Source organism: Botryllus schlosseri, chromosome 8, assembly GCF_051294905.1.
Source record: "Botryllus schlosseri isolate E-star chromosome 8, Bs_hap1, whole genome shotgun sequence".
Lineage (NCBI taxonomy): Eukaryota > Metazoa > Chordata > Ascidiacea > Stolidobranchia > Styelidae > Botryllus > Botryllus schlosseri.
Window position 1 is genome coordinate 4781436 of NC_137243.1, and position 22334 is coordinate 4803769.

Below are 22334 nucleotides of genomic sequence, written 5' to 3' on the forward strand. Positions count from 1 at the left end.
TATAATATCAGCGGTCACGGCGGTGAAGACGTAGAGAGCTACATAATGTTAGTTGTTGATTATAATCCTAATCTAATTTGTGAAATGTTTCCTTGCTATAATTCAAATTCTAATGTAATTTGTGAAATGTTGATATGCTCGAATTCTGATTTTAATCTAATCTGTGAAACGTTTCCTTGCCCTAATTCTAATTCTAATCTAATTTGTGACATGTTGATGTGCTCGAATTCTAATTATCAAATTTCTGAAACGTTACCTTTCTCTAATTCTAATTCTAATCTAATTTGTGAAATGTTTGTATGCTCTAATTCCAATTTAATTTGTAAAATGTTTCCTTGCTGTAATTCTAATGCTAATCTAATTTGTGAAATGTTGATGTGCTCGAATTCTAATTCTTATCAAATTTCTGAAACGCTGCCTTTCTCTAATTCTAATTCTAATCTAATTTGTGAAATGTTTGTATGCTCTAATTTCAATCTGATTTGTGAAATGTTTCCTTGCTATAATTCTAATTCTAATCAAATTTCTGAAAAGCTTCCTTGCTCTAATTCTAATCTAATTTGAGAAATGTGTCTATGCTCCAATTTTAATCCTAATGGAATTGTATTTCAGGAAATGCAACAGGGGAACAGCATAGCGCGAAACGAGTCAAGTTTGATAACAACTGATATGAAGTCAACCATGTTTTTAGTAGGCCATGAGTCAACTTGACCAAGTTTTCGCGAATTCAGTAATTCTAATCTAATTTGGAAAAAAAGACTGTAGCTGTAATTCTAATTCTAGTCTAATTTCGAAAAAATGAGTAGTTATAATTCTAATTCCATGTAAAGTAGAAATGCTAAACATTTTCTAGTTGCCAAGGTATGCCGCTGTGGCAATCTGGCTTTCAAAAGAAATTCGCGCGTGAATAAAACAGATCGGACCAACCCACCTCCACCATTGCCTTTACGTGCTGTTTGACGGTCTTGTTGTCCAGTTGGCAAGTGAACTTCGTGAATTCCGCGAACAACATGTTGCTGGCCTTGGACGGGGAAGTGTTCTGCAAATACAACTGTCAATATGTGGCCTTTCTGTAAGGAATGACGTTGAAAACTCACGCTCGACACGCTGTTTTTCGTGTCTCGCGGTTCCCGGCGTAGGGACAGCGCGTAGATTTCTTCCTCGGTATAATAGAGGTAGAGGGAGACCCGCAACGTGTTCAAAAGGTCTTTGTTGACTTCGTGAGGGAATGAAAGACGTTGCAGGTTGAGAAACTCCTGCAAAAATTAGTGCAAGATGGTGATGTGAAGTTTATACATATATGTGTATGTGTATGTATATCATGAGTCGGTGTATATGCCGCAAAAACATCAAGGACAAAAATAAACTACGTCCTTTCCTACGTCCTTTCCACTGAAAAAAATTCAGATTTTCCAAAGTAGAGTAGAATTACAATTATGACTACACAGTTTCTTTTCAATTACATTAGAATTGTAACTATACCGTTTGTTTTTTCAAATATATTTCTACAGTTTTTCCAATTTATACTAGAATTTCAATTATATCTAGTTTTATTTTCAAATTAGATTAGAATCAGAACTACAATTAGAACTATACAGATTTGTTTTTCAAATTTAGATTAGAATTAGATTACATCTACAGTTTTTTTCAATTTATACTAGAACAACAGTTTTATTTTCAAATTAGATTAAAATTGGAACTATAATATTACTAGTTAGTTTTCCAGATTAGATTAGAATTAGAACTACAGCTAGACATTTATTTCAAATTAGGCTAGAATTCGGATTGTAACTGCATTTTTAATCGAAATTAGATTAGAATGACAAGTTCACTTCATGTCCAGTCAGCTAGTAGTTCAATTCGACCCAAGTGTGTTTTAATATATATATCTATACATGTTATGTATGGGTTATTTACACAGCTAATGCTGTTAGACCCCTTATCTTTTCATTTTATCGAAATCCTGTTGTTTTGAAATGACATCATCAACAAACCGAACCGAGTTGAACTACGAATGTATTGTCACATTGTTGAACTGTGAAACCGAGTTTCGTACAACGCGAAACTACGGTATCGCAACGGATTGCTAGCCCGCGCTTGGCGGTTACCTCAAAAATAGATCCAATCGACACCATCTTCTTCACGTTGATCAAGCCGTCACCGTTGCGATCGAGCAAAGCCGTGTGCAGACTGATTATATCTTTCAGATGGACGCCGCTGCAAAAGAGACATCAATTTGAATAACGTTTGCAGTCGTACGCGCACTTCCCGGTATGCAAACTACGCTTTAGCTGCTGCTTTAGACGCGGTATATTATTTGCATGGTGTATATGACAAGGCATAGGATATTTGATACTACAGCTATAGCACGATGCGTGCCTACAGGCGTATGATAACAGCGATGAGATTAATGGAAGGCAAGCGAACACTGTTATTGCCGGTAACAGACCACATTACTCTTTATTAATAGTGTCGTTGACCCCTGTTCACTTTACGGTACTTCCACACAGGGATAAATGCTTAAATAATTACTTAATGATGGTATAACGTATCTAATGTTATACTAGGATAATGATATGATACATTTGCTCGATAGGAACCAGTGGTTGAAACTTATACGCACAAACGAATCGCAGTGAAATACCATCAACATGTGATGTGGTCTGCTATCGTGCGATCGAAAATACAGTACCGTACAGAACAGTAATTAAAACCCATCGATAGGCTGAGACGCTTTACAATACATCTGGCAACTTACATAATCGGGATCTTGAATACACCTTCTTCATTGGCGTAGTCTCTTCGATAAGCCATGTAGTTTGACCGGGAATCTAGCAAGTCCACCAGTTCGTCCAGTGCCTAAAACGCGGAATAATAGTTGAGCATAATCAATCGAACATCGAGTACCCTCATGGTGACCGAGCTAGGCTTGATGAGCTCGAGATAACTGATGGACATTCACGGAGAGTGGAGATTATGCACTGGTGTTTGAAACGGGCAAGGGACATGGGAATGGTTTCAGCAGCTTCGGGGTGTCAATATTGTAATGGTTAGCACGGAACGGAAGCATGCATTATTTCCAACGAATATTATTTGTCACACCTCCTGTGGGTAATGGCGTGTAATGTAGTGATACGCTGCACGGCTGCAGCACCAATGGTATCTTACAAAAAGTCTACATGAAAGAGCGGCGTGCTATAAACCGGCAGTTCATGAGTCAGGAATCGTATAAATAATATCAGTCCGGTGTAACATGAACATTGAACATGAACATGGATGTCGAAACACAATGATTAACTAAAATACAACATATACACACACACACACCCCATGATACTCGTGCCATGCAAGTAAGCAGCATATGAGATCACCAACAGTAAGGCAGGATCATAACGGATTACATAATGCAACTTTCGAACAAGTGCTGCGAAAATTACTCATCATTATCATAACATGAAATCAATCACATGTTCTATGACTGCGGCCATGCAAACTCAACAGAGGTATAATGCAGTAATGCACAATTAGATGAGACGATTGCTCGGGATAGCCTGGCTTAAACTGTATTCAGTTGGCATTAACGAGATATTATGAGACACGGCGAGATCATTGAAAGTATTCACTATTCATGCAACACGCGATTCGTGGCATCTTCAACGAGACGTACAAGGGCAGAAGGTATATGTTTTTGTCATAAGTGACGCAAAACAAATCACAAAACGTTCATATTGCCAGGTAATGTACCACTGAACATCAATACTCTCAAATTCAAAAACACATCGGAACCATTATGCAGCTTATGTCAAAACCTCCAAATAAGCCGCCACACCTCAAGCAGACATTCCGCGTCAACAGCAACAACGAATCGGCGGTATTGTCGTTTCAGAGAACGTTTGCAATGACGGTATATCGCGGAACATGCAAGGATCGGTATGGTTCAATAGTACATTCTACACAGCCCTATTGCTAGTGTATTGCCGCGCAGTCACAAATAAGGGTGAGCGGGTTCGGTTCTGAGAAATCAGAAGTCTTGCTTGTGCCAAGCCTGGAGTTAAATATCAGAAATAAGTCAAATGACCCTGTGGTGACTTGAAAATAATTCGCTGACGAAGGTTTTGGACATTAAATTATTAGTTAGGCGGCCAAGAAATCAGATTGGACAACTATAAAATGATCAGATTTTCCAAATTACATTATACAGTTATAGCTGCACGGTAAAAACTTGAAATTTGAATTAAATTGATAATTATAAAAATTATAAGAAAAATCCAAGTTCAGTTCACAAATCATTGTTCATTGTCACAAACACGAGAATGGCAATTGTCTGTACGCGAAGCTTGGCTCGATACGCACTATACAGTTATCATGTAGTATTATCACGAAAACCAGAAATTCAGAGTGTATACATACATTTCACAAATTGCACTACAATTAGATTACCGATAATTCGCTCTAATCAGTGTATTACACAATTAGAATTATGTAGTTGTCAAGAACTACAAGAAATCACACGTCACCGTAGCTCAGACGCAATTTATCGGCTATAATTCAGAGTTGATCGCCGTGTGTTGTGTACACGCAATAAACACGCGTATTTGCAGTGGATCATGTCACCCAATTGTGGATTAGGACGGATAGTGCGTGATAACCAATATTGTGGCAACAACCAAGCTAGTTAATCGAGCGTCAACAACTGTTTTTCAATAGTTCTAGTTCTAGTCCTAGTGGCGCATTTTTAAAAGCCAATAGTTTGAACCAGCCAGGCGACAAACGCGTGAAAGTGTCTAGGGGACAAACGACATAATAGATGACAGCCAGTGACTAAATGAGATCTGTCCTCAATCAGGAAGGCAGTTTGATAGTTTTACATCATGACTCGCGATGCAGATATAGCGCGAACTCGGCACAAAAACCCAGGCGCGCGAGGCCAGCTTCTATATTCGTGGCGACTGCAGCGCTAAAACGTAGCTATAATGCACTAATATACCGAGGCAAAACAAGCGTTCCGACGCAGACATGGGGTAATCGCGATTAGTAATCGTAATCGATTACGACGATTACAGCACTTTTAAGTAATCGTAATCGCAATCGATTACATTCGAGAAAAATCCAAAGTAATCGTAATCGTACTCGACTACTTCACATATCTAATCGATTTCTTTGTGAAAGAACGATTACTTTTTATCTGTACAATGAATATGACATAACCGAACATTCGTGAACAAGGAAGAGATATTATACCAGGTTATGGATAGCGCAAACGGATGATTTTCAAACGCCACTGCTCATTATTACGTCAGAAGTATTAGCTTTGCTCGTCCTTGCGTAAGAAGTATCCACATATAGATAACTAACCTACGTAGGTTAGTTATCTATAATCCACACGTATTAATATATATTCGATGTACATTGTTGTGTGATTGTTAGAAGAGTATCAGCCATGCTGTATATCAGGTTATCAATACACCCCAGACGCTACTACCTCGCAGCAAGATAATAATAACCACTCTTCCTAGTTTCAAATAGTAACTTAAGTATTGATGTTTGGTTATGCTTAGTTAAACGCAGTTTGACCGTTGATGCTTGGCGAGCAGTGGGCCTATCTGTGTAGTATACATATGTATTGTACGTACACCGGACAAAGATTCGAAATTTTGTACTCGTCAAATAAAACATTACGATGGTTAAAATCACCTGCTGCAGATATATCATAACCGAGCCGTTCTTCGCTGTTTCTCGTAACGGCAGCTTTCAGTAGCCTATCTGTATTAAGTGTAAGAATTTTAAGTTCATTTTATCTTATTCACATATGACTCTACTTGAAACGGGCACCAATCGTTATTTCACAATACTTCACTCGAAATTTATACCTGTCGCCATAGCCACCCGCTTATGCACCGTGTTAGCGTCGCTTGTAGGCACAATCAGGACCAAAACAGCAATTCGTCCCCCACTCCCAACGTTGGTATTGGTAGGGTTGTAACCAAGTCACAATGTTCCAAGTCACAAATCAATCTCACTTTTATAGTTTTGACTCGAGTCAAGTCGAGTCATTTTCAATTCACCCCCGAGTCAATTCCGAGGCCAAGTCAGCTAGTATAGGGACGAGTCCGAGCCATAGTGTTTGACTCGAGTACGAGTCCAAGTCGTTATGTTCACAGATCAGTTCTCATATCAATCCGGTTCAACCAACTTCTTTCAACTCTGCTCGAGTGACATAGAATGGCTCGTATTCATAATAAAGTGATTTTCATCAGTTTTCACAGTTTACGGCCCTATTTCCAAGTATCAGGACTCATAGACAAAATACAAATTATGTGGTAACTTTACTATTCGAAGTTGCATGCAATGTCTGTCTTGGCCGCTCTAGTCTCGAGTCTGGCAAAATTACTCGAGTACAAGTCGAGTCAATACAAAAATTTGGCATTTGGCATTTGCATTGTTGGGGCTCAGATTTGAAGGGCCGGACTATTTTTCACGCCCACAGAGCGCGGGTACTGACAATGGACACATACCCAAAGTTTTGGCACAAAGGTCATTCTTTGGTAGCACACTTTGTTGGAGTTGCATGTTGGCAGAAATTGCATACGTCTTTCGGTGTGTCGTGGCGGAGTAATGACCGCCCCCGAAATGCCTACTCATATAAATTATGCTTGCTTTTTTCTTGAGAGGGAGAGGTATGCATTTCAAAATCAAGCTATTTAGAGACATTAAATCCCGAAGCTCAAAGAAATTTTTCAAGTTAATTACCTCTCTTGAAAATACTCTATAATAATTTATGTTGATTTACAAAATACTTTTGAGCCCCCTTAGAGCTCGCTCCCAGTCCTATTGGGGAGTTTGGGGCGTGGCAGTTACGGACCTGGCAAGAATGCAAATCGTTGGGTGCGACGAATAGTCTTGCATAGCATTGGGCAATGGGTGCATTATGACGTAACAAGCAAACGAAGTAGGATTTATAAAGAAAGTTGTTATCTCATTAGACCTTTTCATCGCAAGCCTTATATTGTATTCCAATATCTCTTCTGAAATTAGTTTTAAGAAGCAAAACAAATGTAATCGTGAGTAATCGTGATTACTTTTGAAATGTAATCGTAATCGTAATCGACTACTTCCTGATTTTGCTGTAATCGTAATCGTAATCGTAATCGCGGGATTCGAAGGTAATCGTAATCGCAATCGATTACATTCGTGAAGTAATCACCCCATGTCTGTTCCGACGCACGCCTACTACAAAACGTGATCTAACACGGCGTGCACCGCGAAATTCACCGGAACGCGTCGATTGTACACGTCACAATCGTGAAATCAGCAATCGTCGTCATAATAGCAGCAGTGTCTCTCCTCAAAAATACGCACGAGGACGTGGAACTGGCCACGTTAGTCAGCGCCCCTTGCGAAATTTCCAGATAAATTCCACAAATTTTTATCATAAAGACAGCGAGGTGCATAAAGTCTGTGCATGTACTAGGAACGAATCGCATCTGGTGACTTCCCGACCGATATGACGCAGTCTTGGTCAATTAGATAATTCTAGTTGTTTGATTGGATCGAAATGCCGGTAATATAATTCGAATCTAATTTATGAAATGTCACCATACTTTAGTTTTTATTCTAATTCCGTGAAAATGCTACAGCAGAACTGTATAGTGCAAAACGAGACAAGATACTGTACATGTACAGGGATTTATCATTCTTGTGCTGACGAGACCGGGCTCCGATTTGATATGAAGTTGATTTATATTGCATTTTTTCGAATGCGTATTCAATTCAATTCCCAAGTTTTTGGAAATTCAATAAGTCTAATTTCATTAGGACAAGATGAAAATTTATCAGCTGTCCAAATCCGGCATAGGTTTTAAGTTTAAGATATGGTGAAATAACTACGTCACGCGAACGAGTCTCGTACGCATCACGGCATTAATGGGATGCGATAGTGAATCAGCTTCCTTGACCAGGGCTCGAAACGCCGATTAAACACTTCAAATTGGACTGACCGTTAAAACGCCACAGTAATCAACACTGGTGTCAAGCTTAAGTATTATTACAACTGTTACATCATCAATTACGGAGGCTAATTCTTCTTCGCCGATGTTATTGTGCTCGAAGAACAACAACGCATTCGCATTAAGAATGATTACAAATTAACCATTTGGCTTAAGATCCCCAAGCATACAGCGACATCTCCTCCCAATTGGTAAAATTATACTTCGATATGGCAATTATACGATCGATCTCGAGTGCACAAAAGCAAATTATGCATCACCGAATCATAAATTAAGACATCGCTGCGACGCGTGAAAATGCGTAGCAGTGATCGCGATTGTAACTTCACTTAGAATTATCTACTGCTTTACACCAGATTAGATATTAGAATTAGAATTAATGAATTCGCGAAAACTTGGAAATGGAATAAGTATAGACTAAGTATGGAATAAAAATAGCAAATTTGGGTCGTATCGTACGATGTAGTTTTCCTGTAGCATTTTCAGGTAGACCAGAAATTAGATTAGAAATAAAATCGGAGAGCAGAAACATTTTAAAAATTAGATTAGAATTAGAATTATAGCTACACGGCACACAGTTTTTTTCACAAATTGGATTAGAATTAAAATTATATCCACGGATGACACTTTTTACAAATCACAAAAGAAGAAGTACCATATTCGTTAATGCGGGGAATTTGGAAATTTTGCTGCTACCATTGATGTCTTGATTAAAATGAAAGAAGAGGTCTATTTTCTGATTCCACTCTCGAATGACCCGCCTCACGTATTATGATCAGTGTTGGCATTTGTTTAGTCAAAATTGCCGTCCGAATCAAGATTTCACTATATTACGGCGTTTTTAGTCGTCTCCGTACGATCGCCTGGCCCTCAAAGCTACAAGGGAGTTTTAATTTTAATTAGGAAAAAGAAAGACATTTTAGTTTTATTTCGTCGAAAATAATCATAACAACTATTATTTTCATTTGAATATAGAAAGATATTATTAGGGTTGCATTGAAAACAAACGGTGTTTTAAACAATGGCATTTTTAAAAGAAACAAAATCGTGTTTTCAAGTTGTAAAATTATGCCATAATTGTGCAAATACTTTCCCGAAAACATGTTGTATGAGCCTACGGACAATTACAACCCGATTTATCCGACGTATATCGATACGAGATGATTGGAACCCTCAAAATAGCCGGTTCAACAATTAGAATACAGATATATTGTCAAAGGAGCTATATTTACCCATTACCCTATAATTTCAATTGTCAATGTCAATCCATTTATGACGTCACAATTGAATATTCGTGAGGTCCTGGCTTTAAAAAAATTAAAAACATGTTTCAAATTAGTTTTTAATTGCTTTTTATTATATTCGCGGTGATTTGGTGACATTGTTCTCCGAAATTGTTCTTAAATTTCCAATGCCTCTTACTTAGCATTTGGTCTGGGCAAAACCCGACTACCTCACTGACTAGTCCTAGTCAATTAACAAGTTTCGAGTCTAACATTAAGTACCTCGTGTACTACTAACCATGACGTCATAAGAGCACGAATGATCTCGAAAGTTAAAATATTTACCTATTAGCAGCCACAAGGAAATCAATGCCAGCTATACGCCACCGAAAACAATGTTGTACTTCCCGATAGGGATGGTGCGAACGTGAGGTTCACGTTCGCGTTCTGTGTGTGAACCTCGGAAATTTTGAGGTTCACGTTCACAAACGAACCTTGGTAGGTTCTGCACTGTGAACCTTTTCCATATGTTACAATTTTCACTTCATTATAACATCTTAAGATGAATTTTATTGCATTGAAACTGCGGGCCACTCTATGTATGGCGCTGTCAAGATAAAAAATCAACACTAAACGAGCATGCACCTTGACAATCTGAAAAAATTTACTTGCTTTTTTTGTTACAAACGTTTGCTCGGAATATCCGGCTTTCCGTTTGTGAATATTTAGTGACTCTCCGCTGTGAGCTTGACCCGCAATCACACAACATAAGAGCGAAATACACAACATGTAGTCAGCGAATGATATTCAACCAATCAATGAAATTGATATCGTTGTCTGATGTAAAAAATCTACCAGGTGTACGGGGTTAATCTTGAATTCATATGTTTATTGTATCATAAAAACCGTATAAGCGCGATTGGGGTGTTGGCTACAGCTGTGTAAATTGTTAACGGGGTAATGTCGGTAGCAAGTATATAAACCCGTTTTACACTCTGCTCAATATCAACATAGCAACACTCAGTCGCCGAATGCATTGTCCGGTCTGGCCTGGACCGTTTGGCGTAAGCTTATATTCCCTTGTAAGTCCTTGTCGGAATTGTTGGCAAAGCCACGGAAGATATCGATTTTATGGGATTTTTATATCATTTGATTGCCCCATTTGCGACGTTTAAAGCGTTAATATGTATGGCAGCATAGTGGCATGACTTCGCTAGGTATCGTGTACATTAATATAGGCTACCACTACGATGAAATGATGGTACTCTAATTCTAATGTAATTTGTGAAATGTTGCTACGCTCCGATTTTCATTCTTGTCTAATTTCTAGCTTTTATGAAAAGATACAGAAGAACTGTATAGTGTAAAAGGAGCCGAGCTCGGTGCAGAAACAATTGCAAGATAATGAACTATTATTTGGTATAACCCGAACTTCATTTATGCTGCATTTTTCCAATTCGAAATTTCAAGTTTTTCCGAATTTAGTATAGTTCAAATTCGGAAAAATCTGTAGCTACAATTCGAATTCCAATCTAATACGGAAAAGTGAATAGTTACTATTTCTCTACGTCCAGACCGGGACATTGCAGTACGGTCGGACGATGCGGATCGGCAACGGATTTTGCGCCGTACTTTCGAAACCGAAACTTCACCCACCTTGATGGAATCGCGCGGCAGAGCGGACATGGTCTTCTTCAACCGGGCTATCGCCGAGTGCGTCAACCCGCCCACGACAGACATCAGCGTGTTGTAGCTTCGCATCTCGCGCAGTTTCTAAAAAGGTGAATGATTTCGCGAGGTGAAATGACCGACGCCCACGCGCGCTAAGGCAGTCACAGGAGGATCTGAGCAACCAGCCAACCATAGATAATTCTAATTGCATAATTTGACTATTTGTCTATTTGTAACGAAATGCAGGAAATCTAATTCTAATCTAATTTGTGAAATGTTTCTATGTTATAATTCTAATATAAATCTAATTTAGGGATTTCCAAAAAGCGACATGGGAGCTGTATAGCGAGAAACGAGCCGAGCTTGCTGTACAGGCATTTACCATTCACACGCCGTTGACAGTAAACTCAGATTTAACGTGAAATCAAAGTGTTCGCAAATTCAGTAATTCTAATTCTGATCGAATTTGAAAAAAACTGTAGCTACAATTCAAATTCTAGTCTAATTCGAAATAAACTGTGTACCTATAATTCTAATCATAATATAATTTGGTACAAAATTGTGTAGCTATAATGCTAAACAGAATATAATTTATAAAAACTGTGCATATACAATTATAATTCGAATCTAATTTGGAAAATCTAAAAATATTCTGGTAACTCTGATGGAACAGGACCGATGGAATGTTCACTGGGTCGCGACAGGCCACGTCAAAACGCTGCCACTGTTACGATAAAACTTGTAACCAAACTACGCATCATTTGTTTTTGCCGATTTAAGAGAACTTTGGCGTGTGGATACGAGATTTGCCAAATATCATAGGTGGAAGCTTCTAATATATTTCTACTATCATCTGGGTCATCGACCCTAACCCAAACCCTTAACCCAGTGGTTCTAAACCTTTTGGAATTTGCGCCACCCTCTGATAGGGAAACTAGTTCGCGGCACCCTAGCACTTCGAGTACCTCATGGCTGGGGATAGCGGAGTAGAGGTCTACACTGGCCAGGGTTCATCGTCAGCAAATAGTAGATTATTGGAAAGAACATTGTATATCAACGATTGTACATTGACGTTCTGTTCCTCCAAGAAGCCCTTCAGCGTCTATTTATACGCTATCACAGCGGCGTGGTGCAGCGAATCGCTACAGCAACACACAATAAAACGTCCCGAATTAGTTACAGGCGTGACGCGCGCACAGTACAGTATCCCCCTATATTTAGCAACGAATAACCAAGAAACTATAACATGGAAGTTGAGGGGACCGCAGACGCTTACCTGCGCTATTTTGATGTATTTTGTGATGACGGCGGCCCGCTCTTGGGGCGTGTGTTGGCCCAGCACCATGCACTGAACCCACAGCGTGATGTTGTTGAAGAGAAACACGCACCGCTCCAGACGGGCGATGGCCTTTATGGTGGCGCGTTCGGCGTAGTTATGAAAGTCTTCGAACTGTTGATAAAAGCGTGCGGATTTTGACAATGAGAATTCAGATCAGCGCTGTTGGGGTCAGACTTTTCCATAATTAGAATACTATAATTAGAACGAAATGGCAGTAACCTAATTATAAACTAATTTGCGAAATGTTTTCGTGCCACTCTTGCTGCACATTGATCACGTGATATGGAATTTTGATCAATTTAAAATTTTGCATTTATTTCGCACCTTATTCATAGATTTTGCTGCAAAGCTTAAAGTATTATTCTTGTGATTACAGCGACTATTATATGCGAGTTTAAGACAGTGGCACATCCATGGGGAGGGGGCGGGGGTGTTAGGGGCTCGGAAGCACCCCTTTTAAATTCCTAAAATGTGTGTCCAATATATTGCAGCCGAATTTCTCAATTATCAATCCAATATCATCGTTGTTTTCTGTAATAGGTCAAACACGGCACCTTCAAGTTATTGAGGGGTCTGCATCGGACAAATCTAATGCGTCCAGCTCGATACGAAGTTTGTATACTTCCAGAATAAAGTTCCTGTCGCGGTGGCAAGCCACACGAGAATCTGCCGTACCCATTATCGCACGCTTTCAAATCTTGGACTGCCTGATACGTTGATTGACGGAAGGGATATGCAGTTTTGAAATCACGGGACGCTAGAGCACGTGCTTTTAGAGCCCGAAAACTAACCCAAAGCAAAACCACTGACCTCAAAAAGTAACCCTACCCTAACCCAGTATTTTTTTAACCGTTACTGACCCGACGAACTCTTATGCCAATGAGCAAACCTTCGAAAAACCCCAGATATTCGCCGAGTCACGAAAACGAAAATTGAATAGTATATTCATATTGAAATTAACCCGGATATTTCCGGCTGACACTCGTCAGGGGTAATCGTCAGCAACTATTAGAGAATTGGAAATAGTATCACAAAACATGCCGTCACCAGCATGAAATTTCGATTAAGAGAGCGTGTAGTGTACTATTTTTAGATGGTACACGAACTCGTTTTGTCGACACAGCCTTGGCTGGCGTATTTTGATAAAAGTCGGACCAAATGCACGCAAATGAAAGTCTTCGTTACGCTATAGAGTCGATGACACGAAAGACCAAAACACTTCGCATTTGGACTTACCGTCAATCGCCGGAAACATTTAAATTCCAGATAGGATATGTGGATGGCCAGCTCTTCCGGCTGCAGGTGATGGAACACCAACGACACCTTCCTGCTTTTTCTGCCGGTTCCCGCGGCCGGTTTCTGTGATAACCGGTCCGTTCGCATCCAGCGGTAATTTCCTCTGTAATACAGAAAACGACGCAATTTTTACATCACAGTACGCTGAGTACAGACAAGAGCACTCGGCCAAGTTGTGACGCGTGTTTTGAATAAAATTTTTATTAACAGATTAGGGTATACCTATAATATATAATTGAAGACTTTGACACCGTAAATACTATTTTCCTGGACGCAAAAATTTGCAACTTTGCTGGTACTGGTTGGAATTGAGTCAGATTTGTTGTACATCGTTTTTTCGGACAAACTAACAATTCCATGGGGTAACCAGTGAAATTTTATATTTATTTTTATTAAATAAATCGAAAACTTTTTTCTCTTATAGCAATGCCTGTATAGGTTGGAATTGCACCAAAATTGTAACCTACAGTGTTATCAAGTAGCCAATACAACTTTTAAAAAGTCATTTTTGAACAGCCCTATCGACCACCTCAAGACACAATCGTCCGATTCGCAGTTTCAGACGGGAGCCGCACGAATAAACTTTCTCCTCACGCGTTTTTCAAGCCAGGCAAAGTATACATATCTATTTTGAAACCGCTCGACGCTAGAGGAATTCGCTATAAACGCAACGAAAATAGCGCGAGTTTAGTTGCGCATTTATTTATACGATAACCCGACATGCCCGTGACAGTATTTCTACTACGTATAACCAGACTAGACACGCTTGTGCGATAACCAAAACTTTTCTAAAACTATTCGACACCTCAGCAACCATAATTCGACAGTACAAGCATTGAATTACACCAATAGTTCATAAGAGTATAATACGGATTGTCTATATGACTAGACCAGTCAGCTAACTGTATCCATATAAATCACAACGAAAGAGCTTACATGTCACATAGACACGATGTATATAATATTGTCTTTCAATAGACAATAGTACGGGAAATGGGATTGTGTAATGTCAGCAGGGCATTGCCAAGCACCAAAACTGATTCTATACCGTAACACTCCAGATAAGCGGTTGAGTAGCATATCGTTTATATGCAAATCGAGTCTTTGTGCAATCTGGTTGCATGGTATGGTGTCGATGCGAAACAAAGGGGTTTCGATTGCTGTGGACTTGCGAGGCTAGCAATCGAAAATAGATATTCTAATGTAAACATAAGGATAGGGAACCATCCTCATTGATGGGCTCGTTGGAGCATAAACCGTCAATGGTAAAACCGCGATCGAGACCTACAGACAGTGGCATCACGTTTTGGTGATACTATTGCTGATATACAATGTCCTTTCCAACATACTCTTGGTAGGCACAAAAATTCAATATGCAATAATATAGTCGTATGTAATAAACCAGAATATTTATCTAAAAATAGTCTCTCTATCTAAAAATAGTACATTGAGCTTAATCGATCTCTTGATTAATTCGAAATTTCATGCCGGTGGCGTTATATTTAGTGATACGATTGTTGATATACAATGCCCGAGGCCACATAACTTCAATATACAATTGAATGGTATATTCATATTGAAATATACCCGAATATTTTCGGCTGTCACTCGTCAGGGTCTCAGGGATATACAATGTCCTTTCCGAAGTGTCAACCGAAGATATTCGGGCTTATTTCAATATGAAAATATTATTTAATTGCACACTGAAGTTCGGTGCCTTCGGTAGTCTACTCAGAGCTGGATAGCAACAAAACTTTCAGCTTTTACGTATTATATTGGAATTAGAATTATAACTACTTTTTTCCCAAATTAGACTATAATTAGTACTACAGTTTAAGTTTTTTTTCAAATTAGATTAACATTGTAATTATAACTAGTTTTTTTTCGAAATCAGACCAGAATTGGAATTATAGCTACACATTCTTTCCGAATTAGATTAGAATTAGAATTATACCTAGTTTTTTTTCCAAATTAGACTAGAATTAGAAGTATAGTTGAAGTTCTTTTCCAAATTAGACTATATTGGAATTACAGCTATACATTTTTTCCGAATTTGATTAGAATTAGAATTATTGAATTCGCGAAAACGTGGCCACGGCCATGGTTCAGTTCATATCAAATCACACTCATTCTAATAAGCACGAGAAAGGCAAACGTCTGTACAGAAAGCTTGTCTCGTTTCGCACTATACAGCTACCCTGTACCATTTACAGGAAACAAGAAATTAGATTTGAATTAAAATTAAAGTATAGAAACATTTCACGAATTAAATCCGAATTAGATCACCACCATTTAATTAGACAACTTGAATTATCTAGTTGTTCGAGTCTGGTATCCAGTAGCAACATAGTGATCAAAATGCCATAGTCGTGGAGGCATAGTCGCCTCTAATGCATACCAACGGACACATTCACTGACACTGCACTTTGTTTATGACCTCGCGCCAGTTGCGCGATAGGAATTTCCCAATTATTCCGCATTAGCGACGCTTTCGCGCTACAGGACCGCGTCACAAAAAGCCTCGTAAGTGATCCGCGGCGGGCGCGGTTTATTTTCTTTGCGGCCCGGGCGCGTGGAGATTGCTCGAAATTATCGCATCACCTGTTGGACAAATCGATGAGAGTCGCGTCCACTCGGCTATCCGCGGCGGCTTGCGTTTGAAGTTTATTGACGGCTTCCACCAGCGCCGAGTTGAGGTCGAAGACTTGAGGGAACTCTTTCATCCAGTATCTGTAACCGTGGTTATTGACCTTTACTATGGCGAACCCTTACGCGTATCTGCAAGCATTCGGCGAGCCCCAAATGGTCGCCTATAGTCATAATAACAATAATATACCATGCTACGCATATGATACATTACTATAAAATGCTGGCGCACAAAATAAACTGTACAGTAGGGGTATTCAAAAATGACTTTTTTCTCAAATTGTACTGGCTACTTGATAAAATTGTTAGGTTACCTAATTTAAGCCTACACACCAAATTTGGTTCAATTCCAACCAGTGAAAGCGGAGTTATTGCCGTCGAAAAATTTGGATTTGAATAAAATAGTATTTACGTATTTACTATAATAAATAATTAACTTGGCCACTGTAAATGCAATTTTATTCATAATCCAAATTTTTCGATGGCAATGACTCCGCTTCCACTGGTTGGAATTGAACCAAATTTGGTGAACATCGTTTCTATAGACAACCTAACACTTTCATGGGGGGAACAGAAAATTTTGAAATTTTTTGTAATTTATTTTTACATAGTAAGTAGAAACTTTCTTCTCCTGTAGCAATGCGGCTACTGGTTGGAATTGAACCAAATTTGGTGCGTAGGCTTAAATTAGGTAACCTAACAATTTTATCAGGTAGCCAGTACGATTTGAGAACACGAGTCATTTTTGAAGACCCTTAATGACCATAGTAGTCGACAAACACCATGATTACCTCAAAACAAACAGAACAGCGTTACAAAAACATCATTGCAGTCATCAAATTTCCACAAAACAGTTGTATTCCATGGAAAACCGAACTTCTGTAGAATTTTGACTCAGAATGGTTCCATAATGGTAAAAACCGTGTTATTGCGCGCATGCGCAAGCCTTTCACCACCCCGCCCACAATAATATACTGGAAAACACCCTCTCGCTGGTTTGCAAATGAGCTGAATCAGCCCGCCCGCTCGAACACCAGTCATTGGCATCAGCGGTTAAATTTAGTTTACCACGGGATGTATTGCATAGCCGATAAGATAACAGTCTAAACTTGCGGTAAAGCGCCGTGCATTAATGTGTAATGGTTCGCGAAAACAAACTTTATAACTTTATAACGCGGTCTGTATATTAGTAAACTCACCGTATAGCGTACAGCACCTGCGTTCGGACTTCGACTGTGGTGTCTTCGTCTTCGAACGTACAGCAGAAATGCGGAGTCAAGGTAAAACAATCGAGGCAGTCTGGACGGATTCTTTAACACCCGCAACATAAAGATAGAGGACTCTCATAAAATATTGAAATGTGCCAAACATCTCGACATTAATTCGGCCTAAGATTCGGGATTCTCATAAAAAATTAAAACGCGTCAAATATCTCGACAACAATTCGGCCCGAGTGAACGTTTTCGGCTCGAGAACGCTAAAATATAGAACATCCATTGATAATTGTATTGAGAGAGACATCTTGAGAAATTTAACTTGATGTAAATTGTGGCCATATTGCGGCCGTAAAATTGATGCAGATTTTTGAAAAACTTGGATTTTTTATAAATCTGAAAAATACATCTCAAAATTTGTGAAATGGCTTCACAACGACAATATATAAACCCTGAACGATAGTCTTAGTCGATCTTGGACTGTGTTTTTATATGCCCCGTTATTGTCAACGCCTCAACAACCGAATGGAAAATGTCAAGGACACACTAAGTCAACTCGTGTGGCGTGGAAAATCCGCCAGCAGCACTTGAAAGCTGTCCCAAAATGTCCGAGTTCACGATTTTGATCCAAAACACGTTAAGATTTAAAATGAAACACGGTGATAGTGTAAATAAGGTGATTAGTATATTCATTTTGAAATGAACCCGAATATTTTCGACTGACACTCGTCAGGGATAATCGTCAGCAACTAGTAGAGAATTGGAAACAACATTATACATTAACAATCGCATCACCAAATATGACGTCACAGGCACGAAATTTCGTACATAAGCTGTACAGAGATTCCACATAATCTCATTTTGACCGAAAGAGAAACACGCATCACTCTCGTGCCATCTGAAACGCGCGACAACATAACATAGGCATTTTGTTTACGAGACTTCGAGGCATAAGTAAACACTTATCGCGCAAGTTTGAAAAGGATATATTTGCGTGAACAGCGCGACGAGTTGCTCCGAGGTCATAAACCACGGGTGCGTCAGGAAGAGCAAGCGCGGGAATTCTTCCTCTTCGCAGTCGCCCTTTTCGTCTGGAAAACATAGGATTAGGAATGATGCAATGGCGAGAAATCGGTGCCGGTCAATAGGTACACTGCAGCGACATATGCGACCTGTCATAATGAATATTAATTTCGAGCATACAACTTTCCGACTTCGTAATCAGTCTTGGGACCACTTTGATATTTTCTAAATTTGACTAGAATAAGAATTATAGCTTCACAAGATTTTCCGAATTCGATTACAATTAGGATAACTGAATTCGCGAAAACTAATAAGTAGGGCAAGTTTTTGCAACTTTTGCAACTTTTTTACAGCTTCCGGCAGCTCGGAAGTTATGCAGAATGCTGTTTTGAGCTGTTTGAAGGAATCTTATGGCGCAACTTTTTGCAAATTTTGTCCATTTTTTCCATGCAGCTTCTCGCAACTTTTTTGATTTTCCATGAAACTTTTTTCGATTTTTCATGCAACCTACTTTTTACTGGAAATATTTGGCGGTATATGCAAATAGATCACTTGACTATGTCACTGTTTTCCGAGAATTTCGGTGAAATACACGGCCAAATTCGACTGAAACACCGTAAATCGGCGCTGAAGTGACGCTGTAACGGGTATTTCGGGAGACGAGCCGGAAAGTTGACCTTTTTTTTAGTCAACCGACCAAAATTGGATCTTTTAGTGCAACTGTTTTGAAAGAATAAATGCAACATTTGTGAAAAATAAATGCAACTTTCCACGGATGAACTACTAATAAGAACGAGAATGCAAACGTCTGTGCAGCTAACTGGGCCGGTTCTACACTATACTACTCTCCGGTAACACTGCCAGGAAAACCAGAAAGTAGGTTACAATTGAAATTAAAATTGTATTAGGATTAAAATTGGAGCATAGAAACATTTCACAAATTAGATTCGAATTACAATTAGAGCTAAGAAACATTTCGCAAATTATATCAGAATTAGATTACCGGGATTTTGCTGTAATAAACTAATTAGATCACTAGAATCATCTAGTAGTCCATGTCTGTTCGTAGCGGTGTGAATGTGATATCGCAACGGTGCTGGTACTGTTTGAATTCGATCATGAACATGAATTCCCTAACGCATAAATATTTTCGATCGATTATTATCGATTATTCTAAGAGTCTGTTGGAGGTGCAGAACTTCACTATACAATTGAATCGTATATTTATATTGAAATAAACCCGAATGACACTTATCAGGGGTAACGGATAATGAGTAGAGGATGGATTGTTGATGTACAATGTTATTTTCCAATTCCCTACTAGTCGCTGACGATTACCCCTGACAATATTCGGGTTTACTCCAATATGAATTTTATACAATTTTATATTGATCTTGGATGTTATTACATTCATTGTTCGCCGATTATATTATTCGCATGTCGGCCGGTACTGTACACTGGGTAATGAAATACCATTACAGCGAATAAATATCTCTAATAGGTTAGGCTTACACAAGCTCATATGTCATCATAATTTCAACTGAAATTAAAGACTTGAAATGTCACACATTCACCTCATTAAGGAGCGTTCAACTGTCCATATTAATTCAACACTCGGCAATATCTTGAAGTCTTGGATAAGGGTCACTCATAACATCCCCACCCCACTTGAAAAGAGTAATATAGTCGATAGTTTCTATATGATGTGAATGTCACTTATCGATATCACTAGTGTACGCGTACATCTGGATCGACGTTTGCTTTTGCGTTACACTGCAATGAACACGGGAACTGGACTTGGACGAGCAGATAATTCTAGCTGTTCAATCGGACTTATTAGAGCGAAGTTGCGGTCATCTACCGTAGTAATTTAATCAATTAATTTAAGTCTACTAATTTTTGGTTTTCCTGAAAATGTTACAGGATAATCGTATAGCAGGAAACGAGCCTAGCTTGGCGCACAGATTTGTGAATTGCGATGTGAACTCTAATTCGACCTGAAACGAGTCTGAATTCAGTAATTCTAATTCTAATATATTTAGGAAAAACTTTAGCTATAATTCTGATTCTGATCTAGTTCGGAAAAGCTACAAAATTTGTGTCACACAACGAATCACGGGTTAGGTCCAACTGAATAATTCACAAACGTTCAAGGGATAGGTAAAAGTAAAGATTTCTAGCATTCAGCAGACATACCCACTTACCAAAACTAGTAGCGCATCTTCGCGCTAACGACTCCACGGACGCGGGTTGGTAATTCTCGTTATCCTGCACATTATGCTGAGGCGTCGATTCGCCGTTCAGGTATTTCCCATCGGCCGCCCTTCTCGGGGAAGGGGAGGCGCCTGTTCGTAACCTCTGATGAGCCATGGAGATCGTGGAATTTCTTCGCGCGGCGTTTAAATCCGGACTGCCGGGATGGGTGCTTTGTTTGGGCTTGTGTTGGTGGAAGGAACGCGTCGACCAAAACCGTCGGAGGCTGCGTTTTGAGTCGAGGAGAAAGCTGCCTCTTCGCTTCGTACTGTTGGAATATCCAATTTATATTATAATTTCACAAACACATAGTTCGTTTATTACACAGAATCGGTGCGAGAAGTCGAGCATAGTAATCGCATATCTATTTTTACTCGAAAACCATGAGTTTACCACGATTTATAGTAAATGCTACAATACTCTGTGGATAAAACCTGGAAGTAGTGACTTCACAAGGCCCCGATGATTTTAATTATACCGCAGCGGCCCGACCTACATCACTACGTGAATGCTAGAACTCAATTTCACAAGCAGGCTGAAAACCGGCTAACTCATAAACATTTTATGAGTGTTTCTATCAATAACAAGCATCTACAATATTGTCAGCTGTGCTAATTCTTTCGCAAAACTTTCCACGAGGCCTGACACCTGACTTGTACAAACTAGTGGGTTTTCAAAATGCGAAACTAGAACTAGAACTTACTTTATTTTCAAAATCCGAAACTAGAACTAGAACTAGAACTAGAACTACTCATTTCAAAATCCGAAACTTGAACTAGAACTAATCACTTTCGAAAATCCGCAACAAGAACTAGAACTACTCGCTTTTCAAAATCCGCAACTACAACTAGGACTACGGTAGACAATTTTCAAAATCCGAAACTAGAACTAAAACTACTCAACCGTTAGTTAGTTTACCGCCAACTAACTAAATCGGTAGTTTGTACATGTCTACCCGCCAAGTCTATATGAGCTGCTGGATAGTTTTTATGTAAAGCATATATGGCCGGCAACACCGCCACTTATAGGTACATAGGATGACAATTTTTCGTTGATCCAACAAATACCGGCACCTTGTAGAGTTCGTTGAATTCGTGTCAACAAAACGATCATCTCCACATTTTCAATTCAAAGGCCAAACGCTTTGCAATAATTAGCAATACAGGATTCCGCCTATCCTATATGTACATTGTACATATATTCAGGACACGCCACTTACCGAACACTTTCCAGCGATCTCGCACAGGCTGCCTGGTCTTCAATAAAACAAGGAACGGACGACCTCCTTTCGGTTATTCCGCCATAAGGTTCTTCCGCGGGCGTCTGAAATATTGATCCCGTCATTATTACCCTGGTGTGGATACACTGCTACAATCAACTAGTAATATTGACAGTGCACGATGCTTTCAATAGATGCTCGCGGATACCAGTGACGTAACGCACATATTTGCAATCAGGGACTGGAATTTTGTGAGACATACGGCACCCGAAGTACGAATTTGCATGGTGGTTTACCAGCTACAAATTCCCAGGATGACAAACCCTGAACTGATACTATTTGCGACTCAAAACCACGGTGCGACGGACCGAATTTTGCGAAAAACGGGCGGGAGAATAGTGTCGTTATTTCCTTCCTACTAATGTGGAAGTAAACGGCTTCTTG

At 39.3% G+C, this 22334-nt stretch overlaps 1 protein-coding gene across 1 annotated transcript in view; it reads right to left on the bottom strand.

Annotated features, from left to right (window-relative positions):
- The window catches only part of LOC145444447 (RAS guanyl-releasing protein 2-A-like), a 40299-nt gene that overhangs the window by 16379 nt on the left and 1586 nt on the right, over positions 1-22334 (bottom strand). The window contains exons 2-13 of the mRNA XM_080322432.1: positions 21891-21994; positions 20623-20939; positions 18384-18486; positions 17381-17437; positions 16137-16265; positions 13476-13638; positions 12177-12350; positions 10886-11002; positions 2759-2859; positions 2109-2217; positions 1098-1256; positions 932-1039 (exon numbers count right to left, since the gene is read on the bottom strand). Of these exons, the coding sequence (XP_080178558.1) occupies positions 932-1039; positions 1098-1256; positions 2109-2217; positions 2759-2859; positions 10886-11002; positions 12177-12350; positions 13476-13638; positions 16137-16265; positions 17381-17437; positions 18384-18486; positions 20623-20939; positions 21891-21994 (1641 nt within the window). The remainder of the gene's footprint in view (positions 1-931; positions 1040-1097; positions 1257-2108; positions 2218-2758; positions 2860-10885; positions 11003-12176; positions 12351-13475; positions 13639-16136; positions 16266-17380; positions 17438-18383; positions 18487-20622; positions 20940-21890; positions 21995-22334) is intronic.